Source organism: Panulirus ornatus, chromosome 25, assembly GCF_036320965.1.
Source record: "Panulirus ornatus isolate Po-2019 chromosome 25, ASM3632096v1, whole genome shotgun sequence".
Lineage (NCBI taxonomy): Eukaryota > Metazoa > Arthropoda > Malacostraca > Decapoda > Palinuridae > Panulirus > Panulirus ornatus.
This window is the reverse complement of record NC_092248.1, coordinates 7863339-7883127: the sequence shown is the minus strand read 5'-3', so window position 1 is coordinate 7883127 and position 19789 is coordinate 7863339. Positions and strand designations below refer to the sequence as shown.

General features: G+C 39.1%; 1 protein-coding gene across 40 annotated transcripts in view; it reads left to right on the top strand.

Annotated features, from left to right (window-relative positions):
• Positions 1-19789, top strand: part of p120ctn (adherens junction protein p120) — a 203644-nt gene that overhangs the window by 138502 nt on the left and 45353 nt on the right. For 36 of the 40 annotated variants that reach the window (XM_071677437.1, XM_071677436.1, XM_071677425.1 and 33 more), the window contains 5 exons: positions 2194-2410; positions 6246-6399; positions 6970-7124; positions 7236-7474; positions 9670-9729. In XM_071677437.1, the coding sequence (XP_071533538.1) occupies positions 2194-2410; positions 6246-6399; positions 6970-7124; positions 7236-7474; positions 9670-9729 (825 nt within the window). The remainder of the gene's footprint in view (positions 1-2193; positions 2411-6245; positions 6400-6969; positions 7125-7235; positions 7475-9669; positions 9730-19789) is intronic. The other 4 variants (XM_071677440.1, XM_071677403.1, XM_071677409.1 and 1 more) reach the window with 2 other exon arrangements.

Below are 19789 nucleotides of genomic sequence, written 5' to 3'. Positions count from 1 at the left end.
AAAAAGATTTTAAGCGATCATGGCCTGGACATAAGGAGGTTGAATGATGTGCATGGCAAGGCTGAATTGGAACAATGTGGCATGCAGGGGTCAGTGTGCTGTCAATGGACTGAACCAGGGCATATGAAATGTCCAGGGTAAACCATGAAAAGGTCTGTGGGGCTTGGTTATGGTCAAGGAGCTGTGGTTTCAGTGCATTACATATGACAGCTTGAGAATGGATATGAGCAGATGCGGCCTCTCTTCATCTGTTCCTGGTGCTTCTTTGCTGATGCAGGAAATGATAATCAGGTATAAATGAGAGAGAGAGCATGAGATTGGGGAGGAAATGTGTGACCTCTAAGAGTTGAAGAGGATGTGTGGACTAGGTCTTTGCTTTAAATCATTTGTGTGAGATTTACTGAGAGAAAGAAAAGGAATTTTATGTGGCATTTATGAATCTGGAGAAAACCTCTGATAGGATTGATAGATGCTGTGTGAGTATAGCAGTGAAGTAATGAGGGGATTTTATCAAGAGAATAAGGCATGTGTGCAAGAAGGAAGAGGAGGTGAATGTTTCCCAGGTAAGGTGCATTATCTACAAGGATGTGAGATTACACTGATTATTTAATGTGTTTATGGATGGGTTGGTGATGGAGGGAGGTAAATGCTAGGGTTTTGAAGAGAGGGATAAGTTTTCCATGTGTTTGAGGCCAGGGAGACGAGTCATTTGTTGTTTGCAGATAACATGGCTATAGTAGCAAACTTGAGTGAGCAACTTGGAGTGTGTGGTAGGAGGAAGCTAGGATTTGATGTTAGGAAAAGTAAAGTAATAAGATTTAGCAAGGGAGAGAGAGTTTAGTTTTAGGTTGTGTGAATTTGAATGGAGTGAATTTGGAGGAAGTGAAATTGACCATGCTGTCCATGAGGGCAAAGATGGACGTGTGTGATGGGATAGTAGTCTTGATGGTGATATATAGATGATTGTCTTGTTTCCTAAATGTAAAAGTATGGTAGAAGGAGGATGCATTGAAAATGAAATGTCTGAAAACAGTATGCTGTGTAAGGAGGGTTCAATGGGTAGGGAAGGACACTGTGAGAGAGAGGTGTGGTATTAAGGAAGTATGCTTAAGAGAGCTCAGCAGGGTCTGCTGGAAGGATTTGGAGATAAATCGAGTGATTGAGGAATGACTGACAGAAAATACTTATGCATTGTTAGTGGAAGGAATAGGAAGTGTCTATTTGCGAGTATCTATGACAAAATGGAAGGCTGGAGTGCAAGAGGCTTTGAGTTATCAGGGCCTAAACATGCAGGAGGGTGAGGTGTGCATGGGATAGAGCGAATCTGAGTAATTTCTTACACTGTAGGTGATGTGCTGTTAGTGAGCTGAAGCAAGGCATATGAAGTGGTTGGGAAAAACCATATAAAGGTTTGTGGATCTTGGTTATTTTTAGTGCATATATACAAGACAGTTAGAGAGTGGATGTGAGCTTTTAAGCATAATTTCTTTTTTTTATTTAATGTGCCAGTACCCTACTAATACAAGAAACGGAAAGTAGTATGAAAGGAATATATATTACTTATTAGTGTTACGTAGCCTCAAGGATACCCTCAGCAGGAGTTCCAGCAGCTTTAAATTGGTACTACAATCAGTAGCTGGGAAAGAATGGACTCCTCTGATGTGAGAAGTTCTTCGAAGAAATTGTACTGTATAATACAACCTTGCCTAAGGTGACTTTCCACTCATGGCATATGCACAAGCAGGGATAGTCAAATATGTATACATACATACACATAAGCATTACTATACTTACCCTTCATTTAGTTAAAGCACAAGTATTAAGTCTCCTCTGGCTAGGTTATTTCATCATCACTGAACAAAAAGGTGTGTAATATCTTTGAAGAGCTTTTCACCCTGGAGGAATCCATACTTTCCATTCTACCTATTATAGAGCATCCTTGAAACTGCAGGAGCCACATGGAATAGGTCCTGGGGTTATACAATTAAGTGACATACACACATGTAAATGTAATATTGTTAGGTGATAAAATCTTTTTTTTTTTTTTTTTTTTCAGATTTTCCAAGATTCTAAATGTTTTTGTGAGTATTTTAGGTAAATAGCAATTGTTGAATATTTTACTCTGTACTTACCTTCTGACTCCAGATGTATAACATGTTTGGAAGTTTTAAGGGTTTGACTCTCTCTTAACAGTTCGGTGGCGAGATCCAGACCTTCATGAAGTTATAGACTTCTTGAGCAACCCTAACAACGTAGTAAAAGCCAATGCTGCGGCTTATCTTCAGCATCTATGTTACATGGATGACCCAACCAAGCAAAAGACGCGGATTCTAGGTGGCATTCCTCCTCTTGTAGCCCTCCTCACACACGACTTACCCGAACTTCATCGTAACGCTTGTGGCGCGCTTAGGTAATCCTCTCATTTTTTACTACTGTCAGCTTGCAATGTAGGGTTTACTACTGTTATTTTTTCTTTATATCCATCTGTGAATATAGAAGGTATAGCATTATCCATCTGTAATATCTCCTTGATGTTGGTATTTCAAGCTTCTCATAAGTTTTGAGAGGACATGATCAGATTTTTTACTTTATTTGTGAAATATATAAACCACCCTCTTTCTCTCACATATACAACAAAGACAGAAGAGAAATGTACAGTATAGTCAATGCATAGCAACACATTGAAGTTGGAGAAAGCATATGATAGCTTTGACAGAAATGCTTTGAGGAAGGTGTTACAAATATATGGTGTGGGAGGGAAAGGGAAGCTACTAGAGGCAATGAGGAATTTGTATCGATAGAGTAAGGCATCTTTGCATGTAGGAAGAGAGGAGGATGATGGTTCCAAGTAAAAGTGGATCTGCTGCATTGTGATATCACAATGTGAATGTGAGGATCTTGGAAAAAGGGCAGGTCTGCAGTTTATTTTAGTTGAGGAGCCTGATAGGTGAGTCTGTTGTTCCCTGATGACAGCTCTGGTGCTAGATTCAAGTTAGAAACTGCAGAAGCTACTGTATGAGTTTGGGAGAGTGCTTGAAATGAGGAAGTTCAGATTTGATTTGAATAAGAGTAAAGTTATTGTATTTAACAGTAAATGGAGACAAGTACATTGGGGTGTGTTTGGATGAAGAGAAACTGAAGGATGTGGAGAGTTGTAGATACCTGGAATGTATTGAGGAGCATGTGGAAAGAGAGTTGATTGATTCTGAGGGCAGTACTAATGTTTGATGGTATTGTAGTCAGTATGTTGCTTTTTGGATGCAAAACATGGGCCCTGGATCAAAAAGTATGGAAGAAAATGGATGCATAGGATATGAAATGTTAAGTATGATATGTAGTGAAAGGAGGGTTGATTAGATAAGAAATGAAAGGATAAGACATAATTGTGGTAGTAAGATGAGTACCATGTTAATGGTTATGATATTTAGTGTAAGGAGGGTTAATCAGATTAGAAATGAAAGGATAAGTCAGAATTATGGTAATAAAAAGAGTACCAGTATGTATGAGGTAGCTGAAGAGGGTATGTAGGAATAGTTTGGATATATGGAGAGGATGATTTAGGAGAGGCTGAGTATGAGGGTATACACATCAGAAATGGAGGGAACAAGGTGAAAGGGGAGCCAAGGATTTGGTGATAGGATGGAGCAAAAGATGCTTTCAGTTATTGTGATCTGGAAATGTAGAAGGGCATGAGGCATGTATGGGATGGAATGAAGTAGAGGAATATCATACATGGGGCAACATGTTGTCAGTATCTGAACCAGGGTATATGAGGTGGTCAAGGAAAACCACAGAAGAGTCTTTGGAGCTTGGCTGTGGATAGGGGGCTCTGGTTTTGGTGCATTATAATGACAGAGATTGTATGTGAACAAATTAGGCTATTATTTCTTTGTTTTGGTGCTCCTTGCTACTGGGAAACAGTGAACAGTTATAACACTGACAAAACATATGCACACTGAAATACCTCAACAATCCCTGAACAACTGACTTCCCAACTTGGTCTTAAACTCCAACCCAGCAGACATACACCCATCAGAAACCACATTACCCAGGCAAACATGAGTCACACTCTCCTGTTTGTGCTCTGGACATCACCCATCACTACAATAATACAAACACTTTTTCAACATGTCCCAAAACCCCTCATCCCCACAATGCCACTGTCATAAAGAAGGCACTGAGCCCATACTATTCAATTGCCTGCACTCTCTGAACATAGATGCAAACATTGTGTCACAAGACTTTATGAACTGTGGTTCTGACTAACTGATGCAGGAGCTTTATAAGAATAGACTCCTAGGACTAGAAGTAAGCATATATATATTTCAGTTCAGTTGTACATGACAGATAGAGAATGTATGTGAGCAGATGTTGCCTTTCTTTGTTTGTTCCTGGGACTACCTCACTAATGTGGGAAACGGCAATCAAGTTTTGGAAAAAATCAACCTGAGGATTAGAAGAAAGACTACTGGCCATATAACTCCTATATGTTGCAGAAGGCTTACAAGAGGGGTGGGGGCATGGGGCTAGAAACCCTCTCTTCCTCTAAAACTTTCCAAAAGAGAGCTGAAGAGGATGTGCTGAAATGTTTTGGACATGAGGAGCATAAGGAGAGAATGAGTGAGGAGAGGTTGACATAGAGGATACATATGTCAGAAGTAGAGGGAACAAGAACAGTGAGACTAAATTGGAGATGAAAGGATGGATTGAAAAAGATTTTGAGCAATCAAGGCCTGAGCATGTAGGAGGGTGAAAGGCATGCATAGGATAAGTGAATTGTAGTGATGTAGTTTACTTGGGTCGGCATGTTGTTAGTGAACTGAACCAGGGCATGTAAAGCCTCTGGGGTAAACCGTGGAAAGGTCTGTGGTGCTTGGTTGTGGATAGGGAGCTGTGGTTTCAGAGCATTACACAAGGCAGCTAGAGAATGATGTGAGTGGATGTTGCCTTTGTTTGTCCCTGGCACAACCTTGCTATTGCGGGAAAGGGCAGTCAAGTATTGTAAAAAGAAATAACCTGGGGATTAGAAGAAAAAATAATGCCCATATTTCTCCTAGATGTTGAAGAGGACATATAAGAGGGGTTGGGGCAGGGGGCTGGAAATCTTCCTTTCCTTTAATACTTCCCAAAAGAAAGCCAAAGAGGGTGTGCTGAAATGGTTTTGATGTCAGAGAATGAGTGAGGAAAGATTGACAAAGGGGTGGAGGGAACAAGGAGAAGCAGGAGACCGTATTGCAGGTGGAAGGATGGGGTGAAAATTATTTTGAGCGATTGAGGCCTGAACATAGAGGAGGGTGAGAGTCATGCAAGGAATAGAGCGAATTGGAATGATGTGGTATACCAGGGTCAACATGCTATCAATGGACTGAACCAGGGCATGTGAAATGTCTAGGGTAAACCATGGAAAGGCCTTTGGGGCTTGGATGTGGATAGGGAGCTGTGGTTTTGGTGTACTACACATGACAGCTCGAAACTGAGGGTGAACAAATGTGGCCCTTTTTTTTTGTGTCTGTTTTCCTGGCACTACCTCGCTGAAGCGTGGGCTAGCAATGTTGTTTCCTATGGGGCGGAGTGTTGCCAGGAATGGATGAAGGCAAGCAAGTCTGAATATGTACAGTTGTATGTATGTATATGTCTGTGTATATGTAAGTATATGTTGATATGTATATGTATGTGCAAGTATATATGTTGATATGTACATGTTATCCCTGGGGATAGGGGAGAAAGAATACTTCCCACGTATTCTCTGCGTGTCGTAGAAGGCGACTAAAAGGGAAGGGAGCGGGGGGCTGGAAATCCTCCCCTCTTGTTTTTTTTTTTTTTTTTTTTTAATTTTCCAAAAGAAGGAACAGAGAAGAGGGCCAGGTGAGGATATTCCCTCAAAGGCCCAGTCCTCTGTTCTTAACGCTACCTCGCTATCGCGGGAAATGGCGAATAGTATGAAAAAAAAAAAAAAGGAATATACATGTATATGTCAGTGTATGTATATGTATGTATACATTGAAATGTACATGGGAATGTGTGGGCATTTATGTATATACATGTGTATGTGGATGGGTTTGGCCATTCCTTGTCTGTTTCCTTGCACTACCTCATAGGATATAAATGGGAGTGAAAGTTGAATTTAAAGGAATTATTGTTTGATGCAATAAGATAGATAATATAATAGAGATATGGACTGTAAGATGATATGCAACTTGATCTACATGATTTTGTCTCTGTGTAATCACTTATGATTTTTAAAGGAACTTATCATATGGACGTCAAAATGATGAAAATAAACGAGCTATTAAAGATGCACAAGGTATACCAGCACTAGTCAGACTATTACGCAAAACTCCAGACAACGAAATAAAGGAGCTGGTCACTGGCATTCTCTGGAATTTATCTTCGTGTGAGGTACGTAATGCAATTTATTTGATGAATTTATAATCTTCAGTCTGATATTGTTTAGGAACACTCATGATGCCATTATATGTTATTACATTGAGATAAGTTATTTATTGATGTGTTATTGCATCTGATGATTTTCCTAGTTATTTTCTAATGATTTTTCTATATAGATTATTGGAATATTGCTTTACATTAAATTTTAGAACAGCTTGCTAAAATATTATGAAAATTGTTTCGCTGTGGACATCATGCTTTTTGTTGGTAATGTTAAAATTCTTTGATTTCACCGTACCTTGTACTTAAAGAAAACCAAATCAGTAGGTTTGACCTAAGGTATAAAAAAATTAGTGCAAAGTTTAGGGTCCCAAATATACATTTAAAGATGTGTTAAAAATTGTTGCATCTGCTAGTGACAACTTCATGTTGTTGATATAGAAAAGTAATAGTGACCGTTTTAATTGATATATTTTATAACTAGTTTCTGTTTATTTCATTTCTTTTAATGGGCCTGGTACATATGAAAAATAAATCATCAGTACTCAAGAATTACCAGACTCATGTCTTTTGAATTTCCAGGACTTGAAGCACAGCATCATAGATGATGCATTAACAGTTATTGTTAGTCACGTCATCATTCCCTGTTCAGGCTGGGATGGGGGAGAGGTAGAACGGGACCCTAATGTAGATGTCTGGTGGTCTACTGTATTTAAGAATGCTTCTGGAGTTTTAAGGTAAGTGCTTTACCATTGTAGATGAGTATCATCTTTAGCTTATGGCCTTGTGAATTTATTGTCATAGCTTTGATGTAGGTCAGCAGTTCAGAAATGAAAGTGTTTTTACAGGAATGTAAGTTCAGCTGGTGAATATGCTCGAACAAAACTCCGTCAGTGCCATGGGCTGGTGGACTCCCTTCTCACAGTGATCAAGTCTGCCATCCAGGGATCTTCACATGATAATAAGAGTGTAGAAAATTGTGTGTGTATACTTCGTAACCTTTCTTACCGCTGTCAAGAAGTTGAGGATCCTAACTACGATAAAAACCAGCCGCCAACACAGTCCCGGGCAGCTGCTACAGCCAAGGGTGAGTTTATGATCTGTCAAAAACAAGTGAATAGAATTTTTAGGGTTTCGAGATCAACTACAGATTATGATTTTGAGAATATTTTATATTGGCCTTGGTATTCCATGGAACCTTTACCATGGGAAAAGTTAAGGGGTGGCACTTGCTTCCACCGATGATTCTTTTATATGACCATCATTACACTGCAGCACTGCTGATTAGCTACTACATATTTTCACTTTCAACTTTATCATTCAGAAGCTGCTGGCTTACTTTTTTCTTCTATTTCTCTGGTATTCCATTGTGTTGCTTTATTGTGGCCTTTACTTGTTCCTCTTGACATATTGTTAGTGGGTTAAACGGGGGGCATTTAAAGTGGTCGGGATATAAATTTTTTTTTCATACATGTTCGTCATTTTCCATATTAGTGAGGTAGGGTCAAGGTAAGAAGACTGACCCTTAGAGGGAAAATCCTCACTTGGCCCCCTTTTCTATTCCTTCTTTTGGAAAAGTAAAACTTGCAGGGAAGGATTTCCAGCTCCCTGCTCCCACCCCTTTTAGCCGCCTTTTACAACACACAGGGAATACATGGGAGAAAGTTGAGAGTAAATGTGAAAAAGAGTAAGGTTATTTTGTTCAGCAGGGTTGAGAGACAAGTTAGTTGGGATGTAAGTTATAATGGAGAAAGATTGAAGGAAGTGAAATGTTTTTGATATCTGGGAGTGGACTTAGCACCAAATGGAACCTTGGAAGTGGAAGTGAGTCATATGGGGGAAGATGGCGAAGGTTTTGGGAGCGATGAAGAAGGTGTGGAAAGAGAGAACGTTATCTCAGAGAGCAAAAATGGGTATGTTTGAAGGAATAATAGTTCCAACAATATTATATGGCTGCAAGGCATGGACTATAGATAGGGCTGTATGGAGGAGGGTGGATGTGTTGGAAATGAAATGTTTGAGGATATGTGGTGTGAAGTGGTTTAATCGAGTAAGTACTGAAAGGGTAAGAGTTGTGTAGAAATGAAAAGAGTGTGGTTGAGAGAGCAGAAGAGGGTGTGTTGAAATGGTTTGGACAGATGGAGAGGATGAGTGAGGAAAGATTGACAAAGAGGATGTATGCATCAGAGGTGTAGGGAACAAGAAGTGGGAGACCAAGTTGTTGGAGGTGGAAGGATGGAGTGAAAAAGATTTTGAGTGATGGGGGCCTAAACAGGCAAGTGGGTGAAAGGTGTGCAAGGAACAGAGTGAATTGGAATGATGTGGTACACGGAGTCAACGTGCTGTCAGTTTACTGAACCAGGGCATTTGACACATCTGGTGTAAACCATGGAAATGCCTGTGGGGCCTGGATGTGGATAGGGGGCTGTGGTTTCAGTCCATTACACATGACATCTAGAGACTGAGTGTGAACAAATGTGGCCTTTTTCTGGCTGCTTTCCTGGCGCTACCTTACTTAACCAGGGGGTAGCGATGCTGTTTGTGTACACATTATTTTTTCGTCAGTTTCTGTATAGTTTGTCACTCAGCTTCTCCCGGCCAAATTATCTGAATGGTCTCAGTTCAAAAATAGAAATACATTAGTGAGAATTGTCATAAATGTATTACAGTATAATTGATTTGTATAGAAGATCTGTAATTATGGAAGTAAGCATGTCTTATTGTTACAAAACTAGAATGCACTGTCCAAGTGTCAACATTTAGTGGATATTTAATGGTTGCAGTTGTGACCTTGCACCTCATTTTTGAGTAAGATATATCATTACTTAGTTTGTACACAAAATTTTCAACTAATGTGGATGAGTACTTGCCTTGATTACAATACTAGATTATTTTCTTATGTATTTAATCATACTCTTTAAGAATGCATTGTTTGAAGGCTATAGCATTTAACTGAAGCTTAATAACTAGCGTATAAGATGGTATTGACCTTTCAGTCTCATTATTATTGTAACTTTATTTCAGCCAGTTCTATACCATCACTTTTCCAGACTTTGATGGTTTTCAGTCATGATTTTAAAATGTATGAACTGTTTTACTTATAGACTGATGCATGTGGAAAAATATTATACATGTTTGTAATGAGTTTTGATTTTGAGTATTAATATTTTTAGGGCTGAATTTATAAATTTGGTATTGAAGTGTTATTAATAGTGTATTATATAGATATGGTGTGGTACCACTGATAGTTTGAAGACTAACCCACAAACTTGCTGGTTACAGACGGAGAAGGGGAAGGGACGGACACTTGTGGTAGGTCTTCGGAGCCCAAGGACAACCTGTGTAAGCCTTCCACTCTCCATACTCACTATCCTATTTAACTTAATCCCATAAATTCCTGGCTCCCTATCCAGACTGGCGATGGACAACAGAGGCTGTGCAGTATGATTTTGCATGTAAACCAGCACTTGTAGTGCCTGCTGCTAGCATGCACCTGCTGCTGTTGTGGCTGATGATAACTGATGTATGCTGTATATCTTGATATTTTGTTCTTTGTCTCATAGGTCTTCATATATATATATATATATATATATATATATATATATATATATATATATATATATATATATATATATATATATATATTTATTTATTTATTTATTTATTTATTTATTTAATACTCTTCACAGCATTAAATATATTGATATGCAGTGCTTAGCTTAAACTCCATAAGCATGTATGCAAAATAAACTGAGATGAAATTGTTATGCTGCCTGTGTTTCAGTCAAGTTTGAAATTGGTATGTTCTTACTTTATGATAATTTTGTTCTCACATTTCAAGAAACAGGGAAGAGAGCTTAAAGTGAAGAAGAGAGTGTAAGAATAATTGGAGAGATGATAAATAATACTGGCTAGTTGGCCATGCCAACCCATGGAGACATATAAAACTGGGGTTGCCCTAGTTCCCATGTGGTTTATCTCTTGGACCACATTCACTCAGTAGACTAGCTGATAGTCTGCTGTATCCTGCAACTTGAAACTATTCTTCAGACATTGCTGTTTTCCCAGTTCTCATTCTTTCTTATTTTCTTGCTTGCTGTTTCCATCAGTACATGCTGCTCTACATATGCTCTTTCCTTCGTGTATATATACTGGAGTAGTCTTTTCCCATTTCATATAGTCTTCGTTTTATGGTTAAAATAGGTGTTTACTGCCTGACTTAACATGATCACTAATGCAGCATGCCAAATTTTTCTAGCAGATATTGTGAGCATTTTCTTTATAGTCCTGATGGTGTGACAATTATCATTAAGTAATAGAAATATTTGGGAAAGATTCTGTCTGTGCCACTCTACTTTGGAAGTAGAAAGTGGTGCATGTAATGCAGAAAGAAGCTCTAGCAGATAAATTGTGGTAAGTTGATTGTATAGAATAATGTTATGCCATTATATGGAGTGGTAAAAGGAAGAAAGTGGGATAGAGCATATATACAAACTTACCCCTACTTACATCCTATGTGGCTTATGACCATACATACATATGACAAGGAAAAACATATCATTTAATGAATAAGAATGAAATATGAACTAAAGAATCATAAACAAAAGGTAAAAAGAATCTTCAGAATCAGTTAATGCTGCTGGTTAATGGAAAATGAGTCAGTCATGTTAGAAATTGAGAGGAATAAAAGAATGCTGTACAGGTATATGAATTCTACATGCCATACTAATATATGGCCAATTTACGTCCGTTTCGAGATACAACTGGTCAGTCAGAACAGAACTTGGACATATGTCGGGTAGGGGACAAAGTATAATAAGGGTAAGAGAGATGTGTGGAAATAAAAAGAGCGTGGTTGAGAGAGAAGAAGAGGGTGTTTTGAAATGGTTTGGGCACATGGAGAGAATGAGTGAGGAAAGATTGACCAAGAGGATATATGTGTCGGAGGTGGAGGGAACGAGGAAGAGGGAGACCAAATTGGAGGTGGAAAGATGGAGTGAAAAAGATTTTGTGTGATCGGGGCCTGAACATGCAGGAGGGTGAAAGGAGGGCAAGGAATAGAGTGAATTGGAGCGATGTGGTATACCGGGGTTGACGTGCTGTCAGTGGATTGAATCAGGGCATGTGAAGCGTCTGGGGTAAACCATGGAAAGCTGTGTAGGTATGTATATTTGCGTGTGTGGACGTATGTATATACATGTGTATGGGGGTGGGTTGGGCCATTTCTTTCGTCTGTTTCCTTGCGCTACCTCGCAAACGCGGGAGACAGCGACAAAGCAAAAAAAAAAAAAAAAAATATATGTATGTAGCATTTATGGATCTGGAGAAGGCATATGATATAGTTGATAGAGATGCTCTGTGGAAGGTACTAAGAATATATGGTGTGGGAGGCAAGTTGTTAGAAGCAGTGAAAAGTTTTTATCGAGGATGTAAGGCATGTGTACGTGTAGGAAGAGAGGAAAGTGATTGGTTCTCAGTGAATGTAGGTTTGCGGCAGGGGTGTGTGATGTCTTTGTGGTTGTTTAATTTGTTTATGGATGGGGTTGTTAGGGAGGTGAATGCAAGAGTTTTGGAAAGAGGGGCAAGTATGATGAGAGAGCTTGGGAAGTGAGTCAGTTGTTGTTCGCTGATGTTACAGCGCTGGTGGCTGATTCATGTGAGAAACTGCAGAAGCTGGTGACTGAGTTTGGTAAAGTGTATGAAAGAAGAAAGTTAAGAGTAAATGTGAATAAGAGCAAGGTAATTAGGTACAGTAGGGTTTAGGGTCAAGTCAATTGGGAGGTAAGTTTGAATGGAGAAAAACTGGAGGAAGTAAAGTGTTTTAGATATCTGGGAGTGGATCTGGCAGCGGATGGAACCATGGAAGCGGAAGTGGATCATAGGGTGTTGGAGGGGGCGAAAATCCTGGGAGCCTTGAAGAATGTGTGGAAGTGGAGAACATTATCTCGGAAAGCAAAAATGGGTATGTTTGAAGGAATAGTGGTTCCAACAATGTTGTATGGTTGTGAGGCGTGGGCTATGGATAGAGTTGTGCGGAGGAGGATGGATGTGCTGGAAATGAGATGTTTGAGGACAATGTGTGGTGTGAGGTGGTTTGATCGAGTAAGTAACGTAAGGGTAAGAGAGATGTGTGGAAATAAAAAGAGCGTGGTTGAGAGAGCAGAAGAGGGTGTTTTGAAATGGTTTGGGCACATGGAGAGAATGAGTGAGGAAAGATTGACCAAGAGGATATATGTGTCGGAGGTGGAGGGAACGAGGAGAAGTGGGAGACCAAATTGGAGGTGGAAAGATGGAGTGAAAAAGATTTTGTGTGATCGGGGCCTGAACATGCAGGAGGGTGAAAGGAGGGCAAGGAATAGAGTGAATTGGATTGATGTGGTATACCGGGGTTGACGTGCTGTCGGTGGATTGAATCAGGGCATGTGAAGTGTCTTGGGTAAACCATGGAAAGCTGTGTAGGTATGTATATTTGCGTGTGTGGACGTATGTATATACATGTGTATGGGGGTGGGTTGGGCCATTTCTTTCGTCTGTTTCCTTGCGCTACGTCGCAAACGCATGAGACAGCGACAAAGCAAAAAATATATATATATATATATATATATATATATATATATATATATATATATATATATATATATATATATATATATATATATATATTTCTATTTTGCTTTGTCGCTGTCTCCCGCGTTTGCGAGGTAGTGCAAGGAATCAGACGAAAAAAATGGCCCAACCCACCCCCATACACATGTATATACATACACGTCCACACACACAAATATACATACCTCTACATCTCAATGTACACATATATATACACACACAGACACATACATATATACCCATGCACACAATTCACACTGTCTGCCTTTATTTATTCCCATCGCCACCTCGCCGCACATGGAATACCATCCCCCTCCCCCCCTCATGTGTGTGAGGTAGCGCTAGGAAAAGACAACAAAGGCCCCATTCGTTCACACTCAGTCTCTAGCTGTCATGCAATAATGCCCGAAACCACAGCTCCCTTTCCACATCCAGGCCCCACACAACTTTCCATGGTTTACCCCAGACGCTTCACATGCCCTGATTCAATCCACTGACAGCACGTCAACCCCGGTATACCACATCGATCCAATTCACTCTATTCCTTGCCCGCCTTTCACCCTCCTGCATGTTCAGGCCCCGATCACTCAAAATCTTTTTCACTCCATCTTTCCACCTCCAATTTGGTCTCCCACTTCTCCTCGTTCCCTCCACCTTTTACACATATATCCTCTTGGTCAATCTTTCCTCGCTCATTCTCTCCATGTGCCCAAACCATTTCAAAACACCCTCTTCTGCTCTCTTAACCACGCTCTTTTTATTTCCACACATCTCTCTTACCCTTACATTACTTACTCGATCAAAGCACCTCACACCACACATTGTCCTCAAACATCTCATTTCCAGCACATCCACCCTCCTGCGCACAACTCTATCCATAGCCCACGCCTCGCTACCATACAACATTGTTGGAACCACTATTCCTTCAAACACACCCATTTTTGCTTTCCGAGATAATGTTCTCCACTTCCACACATTCTTCAAGGCTCCCAGGATTTTCGCCCCCTCCCCCACCCTATGATTCACTTCCGCTTCTATGGTAATATGTATATATATATATATATATATATATATATATATATATATATATATATGTATATGTATATATGGAGGGGAGAAAGAATACTTTCCACGTATTCCCTGCATGTCATAAAAGGCAACAAAAAGTGGAGGGAGTAGGGGGTTAGAAATCCTCCCCTCCTGTTTTTCAGTTTTCCAAAATAGGGAACAAGGAACGGGGGTCAAGTGAGGATATTCCCTCCAAGGCTCAGTCATCTGTTCTGAATGCTACCTCACTGATGTGGGAAATGGTGAATATGTATGAAAAAAATATTGTTAATGGAATGGCCTTGATTAGGTTCTTAGTAGCCCATGCTTTTTCAGCTAACATAAACAAGATGTACATATATAATTACCCCAAGACCAATTTTTGTGAGTCTTAGTGTTATCAAAAACCTTTCTTAAGGCACTTGCTGCCCAAGGTCTACTACTTCCAATAGCAAGGAAACGTAGACTCCTTTGGAATTAGTCCTTTGATGACATTGTACTTGCTAAAGTTGACTGTTCTTTCATAGTGTAACCTTGTGCAGGCAGAGTCCAGTAACACCTCTTGATATATGTAGCATGGTGTAATGAATTTTGATTCTGTATTACTGTACATGGTGAACCAGAATTTTATTCTTCACCTTTTCAAACAAATGAAAACATTACATCTTTTTTAGCTGAGGCATTGTGCAGTAGTCATAGACTGATGTTTTGAGCTTTTCAATTTTGATAGAGAACTCTTCAGATGTGGCTAAGTGTATGTTTATGATTTGGAATATTGGATGATTTATATTGATACATGGATGATCCTTTTGATGCAGTAGTAGATGACACTAATGACGATCCCCTCTTCTGCTACCTCTGCCAGGTGATCAACACGTTAACTTTGGTGTTATACCACAGGCATATAAAGCATTTTAGCTTGATTGTTTCTACATATCCTTTACTTTTATGTGTACATATATATTTCATATTGTAGTGGAGCATCTTTCTTTCTACCTTCCGCTGCCATCACACTCCCACATCCACCATTAACTTCATCACTGTACTACATCCATATAAGTTATGATAACTCACTTTTTTGTATTTATTCTGTACTTTTTATTGTATTTCTTTCATGTTGTTATTTTGTTACTGAATTTATGTGATGAGGTTTTCTGCCCTGCTCTGCCTCCATCATCCTTCCATGTAAGGTATGTTCATTTACTTGTTTGTACATATCCTTTATTTTTACTAGTATTTCATTCATTTTATAATAGGAAACAAAATTAGATTTTTTTTTTTTCAAAGTACCCTGAATGTAAGGGTTAAGTGATTACAACAAACAAGGTTTTGCGAGGTTCAAGTGGCAGTGAGAGCAATGAGTCAGACCATGAAGTGATATGATTTTATGCATGAAATTGGATTAGTCTCAATCTCGAAGCATAGCAAAGTGACAGTAGAAGATAATGAACTTGTTTGCTGGATGTGTGATGGGTTAAAAAATGGTGGCAGTGCTGTAATTAAGATACTTAGCAGCGTGACAAGTTTTATATGTCTGTGATGAGCTAGGTTTGAATGGCATATAGCGTTTTTCTTAATATTTCATTTTTCTAATTTTACAAATGCTAGGAAGACACCACATCAACTGTGTCGATGGAAAATATTGTACAGCAAGTAACTTGTGTCATTTTACATATTGTGTAAGAATATATTTCATTATGAATTGGCTTTGTCTGCATGAGCTTCATGACAGAATGTAATATGCATTTTGCATTCTTATCCTGCATGGGTCAAGCTCCATAGTGCCATTTCTCAACTTATTTTAGTATGCTTCCTGAATACAGTATGTAAATGTTTATTATTTGAAAATTTTCTGCTGTATTTACATTTCATTTCTACTGTATTTTAGATATACAGTATTAAATGAGAAAGGTAACATTATTTGCTTCTCATGGTATACCATCGTAGTGTTTATTAGTGATAGTTTGCATTAGTCATTAATGTTTCAATAGTTATTATTGATATTATGACCGTCATACTCTTGATTAGCTCTATAGTACTGTTTTTAGTCAGTGATGTCATTGTTTATAGCTTACATAAGTCCTCCCAGTTTATTGTTAAGGTGAGAATTCTCCCCTTGAATATCCCATTTCCTTTATGAAACCTCCACAGGTGAGAATCTATCCTCTTGAATATCCCATATCCTTTATGAAAACACATGTAAATTTTTCTATATTTACTTGTATATATTGTCATCTTTCATCATAGGGATAAGTGCATTTTACTTTTCCAGCTGCCACCAGTCTGTTTTTAGTTGTTTATTTTTTTGTGATTCATCATAAAGATAAATACTGTATGCTGATACCACCACTACCATTCTTCATGTACATTTAATTTCATTCGTTTTCTGTTTCAAAATGCTCTAAGTAAGCTGCTGCCACTATCATCGTTTTAGACAACAATAATAAGACCAACACCACCATCATCAAAACCACAAGCTACCTCAATAACAAAACACAAAACCGATAAATGATATACCTAGCTTTCCACCCATTTAACTATGAGTACAAGTTTCTCAAAGATCGATTTTTTCTTTTTGTGATTGTACGTATGACATACAAATAGATTTTTAGTTTTTTTCCTTTTGGGGTGATATACCTGGCTTTCCAACCATATAACTAGGAGTGCAAGCCTCTCAAAGATTGATTTTTTTTTTTTTTTTTGTGATTGTATGTATTACATAGATTTTCAGTTTTTCCTTTTGGGTATTTATTTTGATGTATGACATAGACGTTTAGTTTTATCCTTTTGGGTATGTATTTTGATTGATTTCCTTTTTTTATATTATACTTAATCACTGTTTCCTGCATCAGTGAGGTAGCACAAAGAAAACATGAAGAATGGCCCAACCACCCATGTACACACACATGCATATATTGGGAGGTAAGTTTGAATGGAGAAAAACTGGAGGAAGTAAAGTGTTTTAGATATCTGGTAGTGGATCTGGCAGCGGATGGAACCATGGAAGCTGAAGTGAATCATAGGTTAGGGGAGGGGGCGAAAATCCTGGGAGCCTTGAAGAATGTTTGGAAGTCGAGAACATTATCTCGGAAAGCAAAAATGGGTATGTTTGAAGGAATAGTGGTTCCAACAATGTTGTATGGTTGCGAGGCATGGGCTATGGATAGAGTTGTGCACAGGAGGGTGGATGTGCTGGAAATGAGATGTTTGAGGACAATGTGTGGTGTGAGGTGGTTTGATCGGTAAGTAATGTAAGGGTAAGAGAGATGTGTGGAAATAAAAAGAGCGTGGTTGAGAGAGCAGAAGAGGGTGTTTTGAAATGGTTTGGGCACATGGAGAGAATGAGTGAGGAAAGATTGACCAAGAGGATATATGTGTCGGAGGTGGAGGGAACGAGGAGAAGTGGGAGACCAAATTGGAGGTGGAAAGATGGAGTGAAAAAGATTTTGAGTGATCGGGGCCTGAACATGCAGGAGGGTGAAAGGCGGGCAAGGAATAGAGTGAATTGGAGCGATGTGGTATACCGGGGTTGATGTGCTGTCAGTGGATTGAATCAAGGCATGTGAAGCATCTGGGGTAAACCATGGAAAGTTGTGTGGGGCCTGGATGTGGAAAGGGAGCTGTGGTTTCGGGCATTATTGCATGACAGCTAGAGACTGAGTGTGAGCGAATGGGGCTTTTTGTTGTCTTTTCCTAGTGCTACCTCGCACACATGAGGGGGGAGGGGGATGGTATTCCATGTGTGGCGAGGTGGCGATGGGAATGAATAGGGGCAGACAGTGTGAATTGTGTGCATGGGTATATATGTATGTGTCTGTGTGTGTATATATATGTGTACATTGAGATGTATAGGTATGTATATTTGCGTGTGTGGACGTGTATTTATATACATGTGTATGGGGGTGGGTTGGGCCATTTCTTTCGTCTGTTTCCTTGCACTACCTCGCAAATGCGGGAGACAGCGACAAAGCAAAATAAAAAAAAAAAGATATATATATACATATATATTTTCTTTTTTTTAACTTTGTCGCTGTCTCCCGCGTTAGCGAGGTAGCGCAAGGAAACAGACAAAAGAATGGCCCAACCCACCCACATACACATGTATGTACATACATGTCCACACACGCACACATACATACCTATACATGTCAACGTATACATATATATACCCACACAGACATATACATATATACACATGTACACAATTCATTCTGTCTGCCCTTATTCATTCCTATGAGTCCACGGGGAAAATGGGAACGTATAGTGTTTCATTTTCCCCGTGGACTCAGGAATATACTTGATCACGTGTAAAATCGTGATCCTTTCCAATATATACATATACATATTTCCTTTTTATCTCCATTTATACTTTTCTTACATACCTCATGAGCATCTGAGGAGCACATGCTGTGTGGTGGTTTAAAACATTTCTTGAGTCCAAATTGTAACAGGAGCTTATCATTGCATCATGACATAGGCTTCAGTGGGTTGCTGTATTTTTTTTTCCCGTGAATGAGCATCAGGTAGCTACATAAATATTGCATTGGTGACTCCTTATGGTTACACTGTCTTTAGTTTGATGAGACAGTGTTAACACCCAAACAAAGTAAGTGCTGTGGAAAATGTTCATAGTACCATTAACTACAGTAGGGAAACCTTCATCTTTCATTATCTGTATTTTTTTTTTTTTTTTTTTACAGAAAGAGTTAGGCATGTTTCTTTACATAAACTACCTGTCTCCTTGTTTTCTTCCTCCTTTTGGAACATATCTTTTCTATGTTTGTGATATGGTATGTCGTTCTGTTGAATTTGGGGTGTTCGTCATGTACTTACTACTTTGTATCTGCGGACATGATTAATTGCTCATTGGCATTAAGAATAATTAGCATCCCCAGATCATCTTTGTCATATATATTTGATTGAATTGCAGGTAATTGTTTTCACATGTATTCTAAGCCATGACTTTGGGTAACATCATTAGAATAACTTTTAGGAATCTATGACCATCAGCCATATGCCAAACTTTAGAAATTATTAGCTTCAAGAGCTGCAGCTGTTTATCATATGTACTACTGTATGTATGGATCATGGTGACGTGCCTGAGGATTGGCAGAAGGCATGCATAATGCCATTATACAAAGGGTAAGGGGATAAAAGTGAGTGTTCCAACTACAGAGGCATAAGTTTGTTGGTTATTCCTTGGAAATTATATGGGAGGGTATTGATTGAGATGGTGAAGGCATGTACAGAGCATCAGATTGGGGAAGAGCACTGTGGTTTTAGAATTAGTAGATATGTGGATCAGGTGTTTGCTTTGACGAATGTGTGAGAGAAATACTTAGAAAAACAGATGGATTTGTATTTAGTGTATAGATCTAGAGAAGGCCTATGACAGGGTTGATAGAGATGCTTTTTGGAAGGTCTTAAGAATATATGGTGTGGGAGGTAAGTTCGTAGAAACAGTAAAGAGTTTTTACCAAGGGTGTACGGCATGTGTACAAGTAGGAAGAGAAGAGAGTGATTGGTTACCAGTGAATGCCGGTCTGCGGCAGGGGTGTGTGATGTCCCCATGATTATTTAATTTGTTTTTGGATGGGATGGTTAGAGAGATAAATGCAGAAGCTTTGGAGAGAGGGATAAGTATGCAGTCTGTTGGGATAAGAGGGCCTGTGAAGTAAGTCAGTCGTTGTGTGCCAGTGATACAGCTTTAGTAACTGATTCAAGTGAGAAACTTTAGAAGTTGGTGATT